At 39.0% G+C, this 19,365-nt stretch overlaps 1 protein-coding gene across 1 annotated transcript; it reads right to left on the minus strand.

The window, feature by feature from the left end:
- Positions 1-6,002: 6,002 nt before the first annotated feature.
- TUBA1A (tubulin alpha 1a) lies at positions 6,003-10,123 on the minus strand. The gene is made up of 4 exons (XM_042946416.1): positions 10,046-10,123; positions 7,760-7,982; positions 7,468-7,616; positions 6,003-7,197 (listed from the first exon to the last, which is right to left on the minus strand). The coding sequence occupies exons 1-4, from the start codon at positions 10,046-10,048 to the stop codon at positions 6,217-6,219; spliced, it is 1,356 nt and encodes a 451-aa protein (XP_042802350.1). The 5' UTR covers positions 10,049-10,123; the 3' UTR covers positions 6,003-6,216.
- Positions 10,124-19,365: the final 9,242 nt, after the last annotated feature.

Below are 19,365 nucleotides of genomic sequence, written 5' to 3' on the forward strand. Positions count from 1 at the left end.
TGTGTGTGTGTGTGTGTATAATATTTTGTGTTGAATATTTTGTAATTCCAATCTTAAAACTATCTTTTTAGGGGCACCCAGGTGGCTTAGTTGGTTGAGTGTTGGACTTCAGCTCAGGTCACGATATCATGGTTTGTGGGTTCAAGCCCTGCATTGGGCTCTGCCCTGGTAGCATGGAGCCTGCTTGGGATTATCTCTCTCCCTCTCTCTCTACCCCTCCCTCGCTTGCACGCACGCACACTCTGTCTCTCTCAAAATAAATAAATAAACATTTTAAAAATCTCTTTATGGATTTATAAAATTTATTTTAAATTTATCTATAGCACTGTATTTTATGTTGAAAGCAGTTTGTAATTGAGAAAATGTAATAATACCCAAAAGTTTAAAGTCTCATTCCTGAAGCTTTACAAACTGTTTAAAAATGCTGAGTCATCTTCAGTCTGTTTCTGTTTGTGTTCTATTTATTATCCATTTATTCATTTTTTTTCCAGTTTATTTTTTGTTCTGTGTTTATTTGGATAATTTTTACTGTTTTTCTTCAATTCATTAATCTTTTTCTATGGTGCTAATCTACTGTTAAACCCATTTGGTATCTTTTTTATCTCAGATTTTTCATCTCTAGAATTGGATTTTCCTCCATATCTCTACTTAAAACTCATCCACTTTCTTGAATATGTAATATAATTCTAACTTTTAAGGTTTTTGTATACTAATAACATTAATGAATTATTAATTTTATTTATTCTAATATAAATAATTTCAAAAGTATAAATATTAATAATATGATTACTGAAAATGGCTATGTTCTTTTGGATGTCCTTTTTTGGGGATAGATCTCACTATGGATGTACAAGCAAATTACTGTGTGTTAAAGTCAGGTGAAATAGGGCACATGGGTGGTTCAGTTGGTTAAGAGTCTGACTCTTGATTTTTGCTTAGGTCATGATGTTACCGTTTGTGAGATCAAGCCCCACATCAGGCTCTGTGATGATGGTATGGAGTCTGCTTGGGATTCTCTCTCTCCCTCTCTCTCTGCTTTCCCCCCACTTGTGCTTTCTCTCTCTACTCTATCTCTCGAAAAAAATAAACTTACAAAAAAATAAAGTCAGGTGAAATAATTCTGAATTAACTCTGTAGTTAAGCTACAACTTGATGCATGGTTATATTCATTTGTTTCATTTTGCTTTTAATTTTTAGAGATTTTTCCACCTTGATTTAATACTTTATTATAATATGTATAATTATGTAATTAAAATTATGTAATATAATTACATGTTTCTTTTTAAAAATTTTTAATGTTTATTTGATTATTTTTGAGAAAGAGCATGAGCGGGGGAGGGGCAGAGAGCAAGAGGGAGACACAGAATCTGAAACAGGCTCTAGGAGGCCCTGAACTGTCAGCACAGAGCCCAGTGTGGGGCTCAAACCCACAAACTGGGAGATCATGACCTGAGCTGAAGTTGGACACTCAACCGACTGAGCCACACAGGCACCCCTATAATTACATGTTTCTATACAACAAATACAGTTTGGTTAGACCATGTTCCCTCCCCTGCAGGTAACCATATATTTTTAGTTTTTGGTTTATACTTTGGTTGTTTTTAAATTGTGGTGAAACTATATATATAATATATAATTTTATAATATATAATTTACAATATATGGTATATATAACTTATAATATATATTATATATTATATGTTATATAAGTATATATTATACTTATATATTATATAATATATACTTATATATTATATATTATATAAGTATATGTTATACTTATATATTATATAATATATACTTATATATTATATAATATATAAGTATATGTTATACTTATATATTATATAATATATATGTATATATTTATATAAATAATATTTATATATATTTATATAATATAATATTTATAAATATAATATATAATATAAATATATTTAAATAATATAATTATAAATATAATATATAATATAAATATAATATTTATATATAAATATATTATATAAATATATAATTATATAATATTTAATTATAATTATATATAATTTATAATTTTAACACTTTTATTTATTTTTATTGATTTATTATTTTTAGAAAAGATTTTATTTTTTTTAAGTAATCTCTACCCAACGTGGGACTTGAATTTAAAACCCCAAGATCAAGGATTGCATGCACTACCAACTGAGCCAGCCAGGCGCCCCCATTTTAACCCTTTTGAAGTACAATTTAGTGGCATTAAGTACGTTCTTATTGTTGTACAACCATCACCACTATTCATCTCCAGAAAAAATTTTTTAAGTTTATTTATATTAGTAATCTCTACACACAACTCATGACCCCAAGATCAAGAGTTGCAGGCTCTTCTGACTGAACCAGTCGGGTACCCCCAGAACTTTTTTGTCATTGCAAACTGAAACTCTGTATCTCTTTAGTAATAACTTCCTATTGGGGCACATGGTTGACTCTGTCAGTTAAGTGTCCAACTCTTGATTTCGGCTCAGGTCATGATCTCATGGTTGGTGAGGTCGAGTCCGGAGTCAAGCTCTATGCTGACAGCGTAGAGCCTGCTAGGGATTCTGTCTCTCCCTATATCTTTGCCCCTCTCCTCCCATCGCCTCTCAAAATAAATAAACCTAAAAAAGAAAAATTTCTGGGGCACCTGGATAGTTCAGTCAATTAAGCGCCTGACTCTTGGTTTTTTGGCTTAGGTCATGATCTCACCGTATGTGAGTTTGAGCCCTGCGTTGGGCTCTGTGCAGCTCAGAGCCTGCTTGGGATTCGGATTCTCTCTCTGCTTCTCTCTCTCTCTCTCTCTCTCTCTCTCTGCCCCTCCCTCAGCTCTCTCTTTCTCTCTCAAGATAAATAAATAAACTTAAAAAAATTAAAAAACAATTCCTATTATATTCTTCCCCTTAGCTCCTGGTAACCACCATTCTACTTTCTGTCTCTCTGAATTTGATTGTTGTAGTTAGCTCATGCAAGTAGGATCAGAAAATATTTGTCCTTTTGTGTCTGACTTATTACACTAAGCTTCATGTTTTCAAAGTTTATCCATTTGGAGTATGTGTCAGAATTTCATTTTTTTTTAAGGCTGAATAATATTATATTGTATGTATATACTACATTTTGTTTATCCATTCATCCATCAATGGACTTTAGGGTTGCTTCCATCTTTTGGCTCTTGTGAATAAAGCTGATATGACACAGGTACACAAATATCTGTCTGAGTCATTGCTTTAAATTCTTTTGGGTATATGTCCAGAAGTGGAATTCTTAGATCATATAGTAATTCTATAATTTTTTTTTTTAGGAACTGCCATACTGTCTTCATATTTTTTTAAATGTGTATTTATTTTAAGAGAGACAGAGAGAGCATGAACAGGGGAGGATGAGAGAGAGAGAGAGAGAGAGAATCCCAAGCAGGCTCCACACTTCGAGTATGGAGCCTGACACAGGGCTCAATCCCACCAACCGTGAGATCATGACTTGAGCCAAAATCAAGAACCAGGGGCTTAACCAACTGAGCCACCCAGGGGCCCATTAATTGTTTAAAAAAATTTTTTTAAATGTTTATTTATTTTTGAGAGAGGGAGATCAGGGGAGAGGCAGAGAGAGAGGGAGACAGAGCATTTGAAGTGCTGTGCTGACAGCAGAAAGCCTGATGCAGAGCTCAGACTCACTGTGAGATCATGACCTGAGCTGAAGTTAGACGCTTAACTGACTGAGCCACCCAGACACCCCCAATTGTTTTTTCAATCACACAGAAAATAGGGGTGCCTAGGCTGAACACCCCACTCTTGGTTTCAGCTCAGGTCTTGATCCCAGGGTCATGGGATCGAGCACCGAGTTGGGCTGTGCTGTGTGGAATCTGCTTAAGATTCTCTCTGTCTCCCTCTGCCCCTCTCCCCCACTCAGGCACTCTCTCTCTCTCTCAAATAAAAAGTAAATCACGCAAAAAATATTATGAGCTCATGGGTTTTAACATATTTTTTATGATTCAACCCACTGCAGTCACTATTATTTTCAATGCTTACATTGTACCATCTATGAGAGTCCCTTCTACTTGACTCCTGTATCCTTTTGATATGACTTTTAGTCTTTGATATCTTCCTCAGTTTCTGGAATGAGAAATTATTTGGGGCTGAGTTTGTATATTTTCTTCTCCAGGCTTGAACATCTCTAAACATTGATTCCTTTTAGTAGAAAATAGTATTTAGAGACTACCATCTGAGTGGTAGGGATGCTCATTCCTAAATTGGTCCTAGGCCTTTTCAGTGGGCAACATTATGGAATTTTTTCTTTCATAATAGAAAATATATAATAAATTCATACTGTCATTTGCCATTAAAATTAAGATTATAGGGATTTTTAAATTTTATAGTTTTATCTCTTTTACCCTACACTATACTCATTGAGCCAATAATCATTGTACATGTTCCTTATATTTTGCTAGGTGCTGGGAATGCATATTAAAAATTTACATTTGATCTAGTTTTCACATTGTTTTTTATTCGAATAAGCGAAGCCTTTTCCTTTTTTTTCTTCCAAATCTATACACATTGGCTTCTAGTTAAAACTGCTGAGGGCGCCTGGGTGGCTCAGTCGGTTGAGCGGCCGACTTCGGCTCAGGTCACGATCTCACAGATCGTGAGTTTGAGCCCCGCGTCGGGCTCTGTGCTGACCGCTCAGAGCCTGGAGCTTGTTTCAGATTCTGTGTCTCCCTCTCTCTCTGACCTCCCCCGTTCATGCTCTGTCTCTGTCTCAAAAATAAATAAACGTTAAAAAAAAAAAACCAAAAACAAACAACTAACTGCTGAGCGCTATTGGATTGGCTTTAAAACTAGTTGATTTTGGCTTATTTCTTATTTTTCATTATTTCCACTAACTTACATTAAACTCAGATTCCGGGAACTATAGTAGTATTAGGGGCACCTGTGTGGCTCAGTCAGTTGAGTGTCTGACTCTTGATTTTGGCTCAGGTAATAATCCCAAGATCATGGGATGGAGGCCCACATTGGGCTTTGTGCTGAGCACGGAGTCTCCTTAAGGTTCTGTCTCTCCCTCTGCCCCCTCCGCTGCTTGTGCTCTCTCTCTCGCTCAAAATTAATATATATATGTAACATATTAAATATATATATATATATATATATATATATATATATATATATATATGTGTTACACCCCCTTGTTGGCAGTGTCAAAGGAAAAATATATCAAATAAGCTGTTAATACCAAAAAATCATTTCATTACAACTATTGTAGAACAAGATAATGTGTTAGTACAAGACAATTTGCTATTCTTGGGTCTTTTTGTTCAGTTGGACTGGCAGCTGAACTCTACTGTTGAAGAAACCATTGGTCCAGAATTGTTCCTCTCCCCATGTTGGTGCTGGTTCCTACAACTGCACTATTAGTTTTGTTCTTTGAAGTTATTGGCCCATATTAAAATAATATACTTGGAAGCTAAAATTAAGGTATATAATTAACACATTAGAGTGAATACATTTATCAGGCTTTTCCATTGTGACATTTAGCTGAAAATAAGTTTGGAAAGAAGTAGAGAACAAGGGAGCAATTGCTAGGAGAGCAAACTTCTGAGAACCCAGAGAAGAGGAAGCCTGACAGCACTAGACACAAGCCAAGATGAGAATGCATGAAAATAAGCTTAAGACATAATGTATTTGGAATATTCATCATTTCATGTGGGTCGTATGAGACTTGGCAGGCAACCAGACCTTTGGCTGTGTATTAGTAAATACCAATTCTAAAGAGTACTAGCAGTTTAACTAACATATAGTGGAGTGAAAACTAAGAATTGCATGGATAATGGTAATTTTTAGTTATTTTGTATTTAACGAATAAGTTTTATAATACACTAAAATTTAAAATAAAAAAACAGGTCACTTTATAGTACATGTATAAACCACAGTCAACAGTTATCCTTTCTTCTCAGAACTAAATACATGAATATCAGACCCCCAAATAGAAAACACAAGACTGAATTCATTTAAGACAGGGAATACTTTATTCAAACCCATCAGAGAAATGGACAGCTTGGATCTATAACAAAGCGTTGTGTTTTAAAGCATAGGTCAGTAATTGTATATGAGAGTATACACTGCTACATACAAATTAACTGATCAGAGCACAACTTTTCAATATTCAAAACAGAATAAGCTTCCCTGTAAAAGCAGCACCTTTGTGACATTTTTAACTTTAGTATTCCTCTCCTTCCTCTTCACCCTCTCCTTCAACAGAATCCACACCAACCTCCTCATAATCCTTCTCAAGGGCAGCCATGTCCTCACGGGCCTCAGAAAACTCTCCTTCCTCCATGCCCTCACCCACATACCAGTGAACAAAGGCACGCTTGGCATACATCAGGTCAAACTTGTGGTCCAGGCGAGCCCAGGCCTCAGCAATGGCTGTGGTGTTGCTCAGCATGCACACAGCTCGCTGTACTTTGGCCAGGTCTCCACCAGGTACCACAGTGGGAGGCTGGTAATTAATGCCAACTTTGAAGCCAGTGGGGCACCAGTCCACGAACTGGATGGTACGCTTGGTCTTGATGGTGGCAATGGCAGCATTGACATCTTTGGGAACCACATCACCACGGTACAACAGGCAGCAAGCCATGTATTTACCATGGCGAGGGTCGCATTTCACCATCTGGTTGGCTGGCTCAAAGCACGCATTGGTGATCTCTGCTACAGAAAGCTGTTCATGGTAGGCTTTCTCAGCAGAGATGACAGGGGCATATGTGGCCAGAGGGAAGTGGATGCGGGGATAGGGCACCAGGTTGGTCTGGAATTCTGTCAGATCCACATTCAGGGCTCCATCAAATCTGAGGGAAGCAGTGATGGAAGACACAATTTGACCTATCAACCTATTTAGGTTAGTGTAGGTTGGGCGTTCGATATCGAGGTTTCTACGACAGATGTCATAGATGGCCTCGTTGTCTACCATGAAGGCACAATCAGAGTGCTCCAGGGTGGTGTGGGTAGTGAGGATGGAGTTGTAGGGCTCAACGACAGCAGTGGAAACCTGGGGGGCTGGGTAAATGGAGAACTCCAGCTTGGACTTCTTGCCATAATCGACAGAGAGACGTTCCATCAGCAGGGAGGTGAACCCGGAACCAGTTCCCCCTCCAAAGCTGTGGAAAACCAAGAAGCCCTGAAGACCTGTGCACTGGTCGGCCTGTTAGAAAAAAGGAACAGACAAGAAAGATTATAATAGACCTTCCCAGAATTACAAAGCATTTCTTCACTTAAAATATCTTCATTGACGTTTATAAAATGACACCAAATAAGTCATGTTGTAGTTGAAAATTTAAAAACCCTATCAAGGAATAATTTACCAGTTGTCCTCACTCCATTATATTTCTATTCTGTGTTTGAAAAGAAAAGATCGTATTTCAAATGTCTTCCTTAGGGTCATTATTTACTTTATTCTGGAGAACAAACATACCAGTTTCCGAATTCGGTCCAAGACAAGGTCGATGATCTCCTTGCCGATGGTGTAGTGCCCTCGGGCATAGTTATTGGCAGCATCTTCCTTGCCCGTGATGAGCTGCTCAGGATGGAAGAGCTGGCGGTAGGTGCCAGTGCGAACTTCATCTGGAAGAGAAAAACAAAGCAGCCTCCCGTCACTCACAACCTGCACACGCCTGCCCAACCCCAGGGTGTCAATGGAGCCCTCACGACAGACCTCCTGTCTCAAGAGCCCTGAGATCTCCCTTGGGTTACTGAGGCCAACTCACCAATGACTGTGGGTTCCAGGTCTACAAACACTGCCCTGGGCACATGCTTGCCAGCGCCCGTCTCACTGAAGAAGGTGTTGAAGGAGTCATCTCCTCCCCCAATGGTCTTGTCACTTGGCATCTGGCCATCGGGCTGGATGCCGTGTTCCAGGCAATAGAGCTCCCAGCAGGCATTGCCGATCTGAACACCAGCCTGGCCAACGTGGATGGAGATGCATTCACGCTATGGGAAGAAAAAGAGGAAAATTTAAAAATCAGATTGTGTTAGCATTTTGAATTTTCAGTAAATTTCTGAAAGTATTTCTAGTCATATACAGGTACTCTTCAAGTTTACTTGAGATTATCCCTAACTCAATAGAAATGTTTAAGGAAAAGCACCTGCTCCAAATGCTGCAGATGGGTGTGGTCTGAATAAGGTTGCACTGTTCAATACATGTGCAAGCCCAGCCATGCTTGAAGAGAAATTTTTCATATGTAAAAAATATTTACAGCACAGATTTAGTAAGATGCAGTAAATTAAATTCAATCATTAGTTAATTGGAATCAGTATTACTACTGCATTCCCTTTAAATAAAGATGAGAGTTTCTTGTACGTATGCCTTGGAATTTTAACATGGACATCTGCGCTGCAGCTGAGGCTAGATGCCACACCCCTTTGCAGTCTATCTGCAGGATCCATTAGTCCTAGGGGACTGGAAGCTAAATAAGGTCTGCCTCCTGCATTGCTGCATTTGCTGTGCCTGGTACTAGCCTGTTCTGTCTGCTACATTATTTAACAGAGTAAGTTCTATTTCCAGAAACTGCCTACATGATCTCATTGTGCTATTCTGCCAGTTTTCCTCCTCTGACCCAAGCTGGGACCATATGCCTAAATTGAAATGAATTAATGAAGATTCACTAGAACAAAAGACAGCTGGACAGAGTATAGTTCTTTGTCTGCAGCATTTTCATTACTTAAAAAGAAGTCTTTCCAGAATCTTCTCCACTGCAAAAACTGAAAGATTGTTAGTATCTTTAAAACAATAGTTCCTAAATTAGAAAAATATCACATGAGAACTACCAAAGAATAAAAGCCTAGTGAAAGGATAATGAAGTATTTATTTAAAACAACAAAATAGTATTTTCATTTTGAGATTCTCTATTCACCACCGAATATTCATACTCATCACGTTCAATAAGAGATTTTCTTCTCTACTGTCTTTATGGCTTCAACTTCCATTGTCTGTCCATTGTCTACTCACTGACATATTGATGGGGGTGGGGAGGGGAGGGGAAGGGCGTTTCCCTGGATCCTGGGCTTTAGGGTACCTTGGCTCTCAAACTGAGGCTTTCTCTCCAGCAGAACGTGCGGCTAGCGCGTGCGCGCGGGCACACACACACACACACACACACACACACACACACACACGGAGTCAGTCAGGGCGGGGTGGCCCCAGACCAGACTTTAAAGTGCTTGTCAAGTGAATTGCGATTTTGCATCTTAAGAAAAAATATCTCATCTAAGCTTTAACAGTGAATGAAAAACCTTTTAACGCCTACAGTTCCACAATGATGAAAGCATTTTATTAAAAGTCTTATGACAGAGGTTTAGTGAGGGGGAACCCCGCCCAGTGGCTTTAAGGCCAGAGAAGGCAGAAACAAACAACTCCGCCCCTGCGCCGCCCTGACGCCGGCTGCCAGGGGCTCGAACAGAAACCATTTTTTTTCGCGTTAATATACGGGTATCTTCCTAAACTGCCAACGAACCGTGGAGGGATCTTTTAATACTAACCCAAGGCTCCGCTTTGTCCCTGTCCTTCTCCCCACCCCACCCCCCCCTTCCCAGCTACACCCACTGAGCCCGGGTCTTTCGGGACTTCTCTCCCTCCCCCTGGGAACAACGCCAGGAAGAAAAGAGCCTCCCCGAGTCACACGAAAACCGTGCGCACAGACACTGGGACAGAGCAGGCGACGCCACGACTGCCTTTCCCTGCCCAGACCCTTTCGTCACCGACAGATGGGCTGCCTGCAGCTTGGAAGGGCTCGTATAACAAGAACTCCCTCTGCGCCGCCTTTGTTCTTCCCCCACGGTTCTGCTGCGCCCTGGGCGCAGTTCCTCACCCCGCACTGCGGCGGCGGCCAGACTCAAGGATTTGGGGCCCCAAAGCCAAACCTCGCAAACAAAGCATAAGGCTACCCTTACCCAAAGAAGTTGTAAAGGAAAGAGAGCTTAAGACTTTCCAAGTAGATCTTGGGGGACCGACCCCACCCAACGGCCACAAAGAGCCAGAGAAAGAAGATTCTTACCATGGTTGCTGCTTTGCGGCTGCCGAGCAGATGGCGGAGAGGAGGAGAAGTTGTTGCTTCTTACAGCGCGACTCTTAGGCGGTCGATGTAAGAGAACCTGCGGCACATGGGCGGATGCGGCTCCCTATATACAACTCGGTCACCATGGGGATGGGCTGGGGCCTTTTCCTGTTGGTCCAGACCCCTCAATCTGCCCGGAGAAGCCACGACAGGAGAGTGGTGATTGGTGCAAACGACATGGGATGAGGTAATCTCTCCCCCACCCCTTTTTCCCTAGCATCCATAGACTGTTTGCATCCTTCAGACAAAGAGACTGTGCAAAAACAGTCAGCCGAGCATCCATGATGGGGTGGGGTTGGGGCGGGGGGGGGGGGGGGGGGGGGAGAAGAAAGAGAACTTGAATTGTATGATTTTTATATTGCTTAAGCCTCACGCTACAGCTAAAATCACCAATGTAGGTTTTCCCCAACACTTACATCGCAGAATTTGTGTTGAGATGAAATATTTAACGGAAAATTACTCCCAGTCCCTCTCTCAGAGTGTTCTAAATTTCACTACATTCGGCTTCAACATCTCTAATTGCTTTACAAATAATGTAGGAGAGAAGATGGGAATGATGCTTAAAATGGCTTGAGTAAATGTAATTTTTTTAATATAAAAAAGGTTCAATAAGAGTCATCCAAAATGGTTTTTCAGATTCAAGTAATTTATCGTAAGACCTTTTTGCACTCCTCCCCCAAAGAGCTAAACAAAAAGGGAACGTGGAAGAAAACCATACTAAATATGGAAGCACACAAGTAGTTATAACATGATAATTAAGATCTAACGAACATACCATAGTTAAGTAGTCTCCTAGAAATATTCCTTTACCAGAAGTCCCTGTAATATATTTTATGTAGCGTATTGTTCCTTAAAATGAATTGTCTTTCCTGATATAGAATTGAGAAAATACAAGGAGAAAGGATTGAGTTCAGAAGCTGGTGCTACTACCTGTGCATGTAGTTAATATTCTGCATTGTTCTTTCTTTCTTTTTTTTTTTTTTTCTGGAAAGGGAAGAAAAACTAAGATACCAAATTAAAAAGGAGAGCTGTATACAATGTAAAAAAGACTATTTTGTAATTTTGCCTCCATCCACAGACAACCATGTCAGCTCAATAACTGCATTTTTTTTTTTTTTTTCTGGTAGTTCTTGTGTGAATTCAGTAAATCTCCTCAGAGATTGGGCTTCTAACTGTGGAAAATGTAGCCAGCCTCACACCCTTGCTATTCAGCTAGACTCTGGTGGTTGCTCAATTGCGTCTCGAGACAAAAAGGCTTTGCTTTCACCCCTAGGAAATGGATTGCAGGAACATTCTTTTGCTATTTAGAAAGACTCTATTATCAACAAGGATGGGCTATGAAGAATAAGACTTTGGACTGATTACCACCTGACATTGCTAATGAAATTTCAGAGGTAGAAAGGTTTGTTATGTCCACCAAAGTTGAAAATTTATATTTTGACAGGTAATTTTTATGTTTGGTTTTTAGCAACAGATTTTTGGGGTCTGCAGCACCATTTACAGTGCTCTGCAGAGCCCATTCATTCCTGCTGGGCTGCCGAGCCCAGCAGGCGTGGGAGGGAGGGACTTGAGACAGCTGCTGCAGGTTGTGGTGTGACAATGGCTGCCATGGATTTTTCTAGCCTGCTTTCCACAGCTCTGCTTTACTTGTTCAAATTTGCTGCAGTCGTCTCCCTAGAAAAAATAAAACCCAACACACAAATTATTTTATCTATTTCTTGCATATTTCATAGGAAAAACAATCTTCAACATCATCTTATCTCCGTCCCTTTACCAAATAAATGTTTATTTCAGTAAAAAAAGGAGAATTAAGGACGACTTGAATGCTTCATTCTGAACCCAGAAGTACATTTAATAAAAATAGGAATTAAATGGCATTGAGCAGTCTAAGGATTTATAAGTAGCTCATTGAAAGTACTTCTTATACAATTTTAATAATCAAATAAATGAAACACCGCTGGACCATGGTAAAGTGTGCAAAGCTTTCCTTATGGAGGGAGAGGCACAGTCTTGAATTTTATTTTCTTTACAGTATAAAAGGAATATGTCATTTCCCCAATAGTCTCAGTTCCTTATGCAACTTACTGAGGATTAAACAAAAGAGAGGCGTGTTCATGCAAGTGATTCTTTGTAATTCTATCTCAGAGCTATTCTGTTCCCTATGCAAATGAGGATTTTTTTCTCCCCTTGGGTATAAGTAACAATAAGATCTAGGTCAGAAATAGATTATTTGAGCACTGATAACCTTAAATATATAAATGGGAGAGCAGGGGAAATAACTAATCTGTTCCTTTTTCCCTCATTATCTGACTTACTGGCATGCAAACTATTAGAAATTTTTTTTACTAGTTCGCTTCTTTTTTTTTTCTGTCAGTTTCTTTAACTTACATAAACATACATGCATAAGTATTCTGTCTACTAAGGGATTCATTCTTGTCCACAGTAAGATTAGCATAAAACATCTTTTCTTTTATAATATTCTTAGAATTTAAGTTATTTGTGTGTCTATGCCTTTTCTCCATTAAAATGTGAATCTTAGTCCCTGGCAAAGTGCCAAGCATACACTAACCATTACACACGTTTGTTGAATTAAATGAACGGTTTCTTTCTGTGCATATTTTAATTATTATAATGTGTAGTAATTTAAAGGTATTTAATAAGTATTTTTCCTTTTTAAAATGTTTATTTATTTATTTTGAGAGAGAGCAAGAGAGCACGAATGAGGAAGGGGCAGAGAGAGAGAGGGAGAGAGAGAATCCCAAGCAGACTCCGCAATCTAAGTGCAGAACCCAACACGGGGCTTGATCTCATGAACCGTGAGCTTATGACCTGAGCTGAACTCAAGAGCCGTACGCTTAACTGACTGAGCCACCGAGGCATCCCAAAACTCTCCATTTTCTGGGTTTCCTTCTTATATATTTTTGGTTTGTTTGTTCTCTGTCTCTGCTGGTTCCTCCTCCTCTCCCAGTCTTTAAATGTTGGAGTTTCTCAAAGTTCAGTCCTAGACTCTTGACTCATTTTATTCTATATGATCTTAGTCACTCCTAATAGATGGTAAGTGCTTTCATTTCCAAGGCTGCAAATCCTTTGTATATGTCCATCACTTCTTTTTTAAAAATTTTTTTTAATGTTTATTTTTGAGAGACAGAGAGACACAGAGTGAGTGGGGGAGGGGCAGAGAGAGAGAGAGAAAGACACAGAATCTGTAGAGGCTCCAGGCTCTGAGCTGTCAGCACAGAGCCCGACGCAGGGCTCAAACTCACAAGCCGTGAGATCATGACCTGAGCCCAAGTCAGATGCTTAACCGACTGAGCCACCCAGGCGCCCCATATGCCCATCACTTCTTAACAATTCTTCTTAGTTTCAGATTGTGTAGTAAACTTCCAGTCTTAGACTGGGTTTCTCACAGGTATCCCCAGTTGAACTAGTTACCTTCCCATAAACACGCACCTTCTACAAGGTTCTCTTGCTCAGTAAATGGAGCAGCATATATCTGATTTCTCAAATCAGAAAGAAGAATTACTCTTGATAGCTCCCTCTCTTTTTCTGACCAGCATAGAATCGATCACTAAGTCCTATCAGGTTTACTTCCTAAATCTCTCTCAGATCTTATTCTTTTCTTCCATCTCTATTGCCTTCACTCTAGTAAGTACATCATCTTTTGCCTGGACAACTGCAGTGCCCTTCTAGATTTTCTTTACATATACTCCTAACCCCACCCAGTTCAGTCTTCACACAACAGCCAGAGTGATCTTATTATGATACATATCACAGATCATGTAACATAATACAGATCATGTCACACCATTGCTTAAAGCAGATCAATGGCTGCCTATTAGTTTTAAGATGAAGATCCCATACCCTTAATATGGCTGCTTTAATTCCATAATGGAAGTAAATCTTATACTTCAAAATCTGCAAAAGGACATATTAATTTAAAATTATGTCAAAAAAAAAAATAAAATAAAATAAAATTATGTCAAAATTCAGCTAATTTCCTGAGAGATGATTTTGATAGGGAGGAGGGAGGCAAAGGAGTTATAAAAGCTAGATATTCACTTTATAATTATTTGTTATGGTATAAAATTATGTTTTATTTTTTTTGTATTTATACCATATTTATAATAAAAAAATTTAATGATATAAACCCATGAGTTTATGAAGATATTCCACAAAGGAAAAATAAAAATAGGAAAAAAGTGAATTAAAAATAACATCTGATACCATTGCACCACTGGAAGTAACTAGGGCAGCAATTCCATACTCTACACATTGGCAATCAGATAAAGATTTGAGCATTTGTCCTGCATTTCCTGTATAAACTATATTTCAAGGTAACCAAGTGACCCAAATTAATTAGGGAAAATCATTGTTTTATAGAGTTTTATAGAGTAATGTCAACTAGTGAATATGGAAGTAATAGAATTAGAAAAATTACCCTTGCATCCCCTAATGAAGTAATTTATTCAAGCAAAGATCATCAGTGGATAACAACTCTGATAAAATATTGATGGGGAATTTTTTAAATGTTTATTTTTGAGAGAGAGAGTGTATGCAAGCAGGGGAGGGGCAGAGAGAGAGGCAGACAGAATCTGAAGCAGGCTCCAGGCTCTGAGCTGTCAGCACAGAGCCCCATGCAGGGCTCCAACTCACGAACCTTAAGATCATGACCTGAGTCAAAGTCAGATGCTTAACCAACTAAGGTACCCAGGCGCCCCTGTTGGGGAATTTTTAAATGAAAGGATTCAGCTATTACTAAGTGAACTCACTGCTCAATATTAGCGTCACTAAAAGTGGGACAATCAGACCCTGCGACCCTGTGATGTGATCTGATAGGAAGCACACAGCATCACCTATGAAAGTGCATCAGAAACAGCTGTGCTAAACCTATAACCAAACTTTTAGAACTAACTTCCATTTATAGGAACAAGTCAGATGACATCACAGGGAGGCAAACAAAAACTCAAAGTGTGGGACATTCTATGGGACAAATTATCTTGTTTCTGCAACAACTGAGTGGTCTGTATCTTAGTGTTTGGTTGGAGTACATCATACACTATGAATAAGAGTCCTTTTTGGATTTGAAGATTACAAAAAAATTTTTTTCCCACTCTGCAGCTTGCCTTTTTACTCTCCTAATGATGTAATGATGTCATTTGATGAATGGAAGTTCTTAATTGTAGTGTAGTTGTGTTTATCACTTTTTCTTTATTGTTAGCATTTAAAAAATATTTATTTAGTTTTGAGAAGGGGGGGAGGGGCAGAAAGAGGTGGGGACAGAGGATCTGAGGTGGGTTCTGTGCTGTCCACAGAGAGCTCTATATGGGGCTCCAACCCATGAACCATGAGAACATGACCTGAGCTCAAGTTGGAGGCTCAAAGAACTGGGCCACCCAAGCACCCCATTGGTAGCATTGTTTTAAAGATTTTGTTTTTCAGTAATCTGTACACCCACTGTGGGGCTTGAATCTACAACCCTGAGATGCAGAGTCACATGCTCTACCACTGAGCCAGTCAGGTGACCCTATTGTTAGTACTTTTTGAGTTACATTTAAGAAATCTTTGCCAGGGCACCTGGGTGGGTCAGTCGCTTGGGCATTCGACCCTTGATTTCGGCTCAGATCATGATCTCATGGTTCGTGAATTTGAGCCCCATATCGGGCTCTGTGCTGGCAGCAGGGAGCCTGCTTGGGATTCTCTGTCTCCCTCTTTCTCTGCCCCTCCCTCTCTCTCTCTCTCTCTCTCTCTCTATTTCTCTCTCTCTCTCAAGAATAAATAAATAAACATTTATTTTTTTTTAAACGTTTTATTTATTTTTGAGACAGGGAGAGACAGCATGAACAGGGGAGGGTCAGAGAGAGGGAGACGCAGAATCGGAAACAGGCTCCAGGCTCCAAGCTGTCAGCACAGAGCCCGACGCGGGGCTCAAACTCACGGACCGCGAGATCATGACCTGAGCCGAAGTCGGCCGCTTAACTGACTGAGCCACCCAGGCGCCCCTAAATAAATAAACATTTAAAGAAAAAAAGAAAAAAAATTTTGCCTATCCATAGGTCATGGATTCTTCTAAAGGATTTATTGTTTAAGCTTTTACATTTAGTTCCACAATACATACAGGAACCGATATTTTTGTGTGTGTTTGATGTGATGTAGAGGTCAGATCTGTTTTTTTCCCCATATGAATATCCAGTTGGCCCAACACTATTTATTTATAAGACCATACTTCCCCACTGGACTCCAGTGACACTTTTGTCATGAATCAAGCTACCATATGTATATTTGGGAACCCTCCTCTCAGTAGCTCATACATATTTCAACTTCATTATTTTCTAAATTATCTTTTTTAACCCAAGTAATTAACTCATATGAATGATCAGCCCTATATTTTTCAAACACTTATTCATTTGTTTCTTCTTTTTGGAAACACATAAGATTGCCTACTAAGTTGCATATATTGGGCTAGGTATAGTGTAGGATAAATAAATGTTTATTTGGCTAAGATTTAATTGGACATAATGCATTCTGATAAGTCCCAAGAAAGAGGCATGGCATGGTCCTGTGCAAGGAGATATATATTACCTATAACCTCTAGGTCTTTGGGGGATGGTGTGGTATAAAGAATGCAGGAAACCTTCCTGGAAGAGGCAATTCTTGGGATTGTCTTGAAAAATAAATAGAAGTAGCAGGTACAAATGGAGAAGAGAGTGCACATGCAAATACACAGACAGTTGGGTTAGTTTCAGAAACTGGAAATGGTTTGTTATGGTTTATTACATGAAGTGTAAGGAGAAAGGGATTGGGTGGCTGGAGGATTATAGCAAAGAATTGATTATGAAAGGACCTTATTCCAAACTCAAAGAGAGCCATTAAAGGAAAGAGGAATAATAAACTTTGCATTTCAGAAAGATCCTTCTGACTGTTATGTGCAGAAAGAATAGACAGAGCAGAGTTGGTTACAGGGGAACATAATGCAGAGAGACTGGCTAGTCTTCCTGGACATGATTATGCTGACATGGTGAATTTACATTTATTTACTTTAGGGTTCAGTACTGATCGATGTATTGAGTGATTTGGCTCTTACTGTGTATGGCCCTTAAAGACTACCTGCTACATTCACCTTGGCCAAATTCCTCATTAACAATTTAGGTAAGAATGTGACCCACACCTGAATTCAGAATTTTATTTAAAGCTTAACATTATCTTTTTCAAACTCTGGTTAACACAATGCAATATTACTAAATAATAAGTTTTTCTGAATAACAGTGGTAAGAATTATCAGTGGTGATTCTGGTAACTGAGTTTCATCTATTTTGGGAAGGACTTTTGTTGTATAGTAGAGAGAAATATTAATGAATTTCGATCCCAGAAGTAAGACTTATGAAATAATGCAAACACCTCTACCCTATAATATTAAAAATGTATCTCTTGTATTGTAATACAGTGCTTTGAGGTCGCTCATTGATGTTCAGGCACTTAGTGAACTCTTTTGAAAAACATATTTATGTCCTGACATACACATTTTAATTTGTAGTTTTGCTCTGGCTGCAAGCCTACTATTGAAATCCAACCTTTGACAAAACTTGAAGAGGCTCAAAGGCATCCTGAGAAGAGAAAAAAAAGAAGAAAGTGGAGAGGCAGCAGATAATCTCAGTTTTCCATAAAACACAATTTATAATTTGGTTGCATTTTATTAGCCCAAATTACACACACTCACAAGAATGCACACTGAAGGCTTCACTTCCATCCTACCCCACCCTCCCCTTAAAGCATATGGAAATTAGGTGGCAGCCTGGGAAGGTTGCCATGGTGCACTGGCTGCAGGCATTTGATAGTAGTCAAAGATGCCCCAAAGTCCCTTCCCCCAACCATCCAAATGTGCACTTCTCTTCTTTCTTTCAAATCCCTGTCTTAACTAATTCCATAGCATAGATAAATCAGGGTGACGCTGATTTACTAGTGAACAACAGAATCGATGTTTTCATGTTGTAGGAAGTAAAATACTGAGGAATTACAACTGGTCTATTTTTATGTAGCACTAGCCACACAAAAATTCAGAATTCACTTTTAAAATGTCTTATACAACATGTTCCCATCTTCAGGACTTATATTTCTTACTTGGCTTTATCCCTTTGGATGACCTGTGGGTATCTCAAGTTCAACATATCTAAATGGAATTAGTTATTCTTCTCCATTACCCTCTTTAGTGTTCTATATTCTTCATTATTCTGTATCCTCAATATCAGTTCATTGTCATCTGCCTAGTGTACCAAGCTAGACTAAAATAAGAATAACCTTGTATAATGTTTACTATATACCAGGCACTATTCTTAGCACTTTATGTATATCAACTCTTTCAAGTTACTCCCAACTGATCACTAAATTCTGTCCATTATATTTCAATTTGTCTTACTAAATATTTGCATAATGAACAAATAACTATTTTTCTAAAGCTTAACCAATTAAAAAAATTTTTTAACATTTATTTAGTTTTGAGAGAGAGAAAGAGAGACAGAACATGAGCAGGGGAGGGGCAGAGAGAGAGACACACAGAATCTGAAGAAGGCTCCAGGCTCTGAGCTGTCAGCACAGATCCTGACATGGGGCTCAAACTCACAAACCATGAGATCATGACCTGAGCCAAAGTCAGATGCTTAACCAACTGAGTCACCCAGGTGCCTCTAAAGCTTGGCCAATTTTATTAGCCAAAGGGGCTAGTTCAAGGGCAAGATGTGGCAAATATTTAGGACTTGGTCTTTGAAGCTTCTTCTTTAAGCATTGGCGCAAAAGACGTAAAACTTTTTTCCTGGCCCAGAGGAGTTCAAGGTCTAGTGATTGAAACTGCTATTACAATACATTGTGTCCAGTGCTGTGTGAGAGAGGACAGTGCAGGAGCTGCTGACACAAAGAACTGTCACATTTCCCAACTTCATCCCAGGATAGTGTTCACTGTCTCACACCATACCACCACCTCTACATTCTTTATAAAACGATCATGCTGTCTGTCTCACATTGCCTGCCTCGTGCAAGTTTGAGTTTAAAAGGATAAATCCAAGCAAATACGTTTCTCCTAAATTCTCTAACAAAAACACAGCTCAAGATCTAAATTTATTTTTATTTTTTTAAGCGTTTACTTATTTATTTCATTTAGAAATGTTTGCTTTAAATAGGCTCCATGCCTATGTATGAATCCAAGAGACAAAATAGTGGAGGATAACCCTTTGTAACATATTAGAATCACCCTCTATACTAGTTTTTCCTAA

This window comes from Panthera leo, chromosome B4 (assembly GCF_018350215.1).
Source record: "Panthera leo isolate Ple1 chromosome B4, P.leo_Ple1_pat1.1, whole genome shotgun sequence".
NCBI lineage: Eukaryota > Metazoa > Chordata > Mammalia > Carnivora > Felidae > Panthera > Panthera leo.

Excerpts from the sequence above, each read along its gene's own strand:
- TUBA1A (XM_042946416.1), bottom strand. Across the intron at positions 7,617-7,759 it reads CCTGGAACCCACAGTCATTG|ATGAAGTTCGCACTGGCACC; the intron begins GTGAGTTGGCCT and ends TTTCTCTTCCAG. Across the intron at positions 7,198-7,467 it reads TGGACCGAATTCGGAAACTG|GCCGACCAGTGCACAGGTCT; the intron begins GTATGTTTGTTC and ends TTTTTCTAACAG.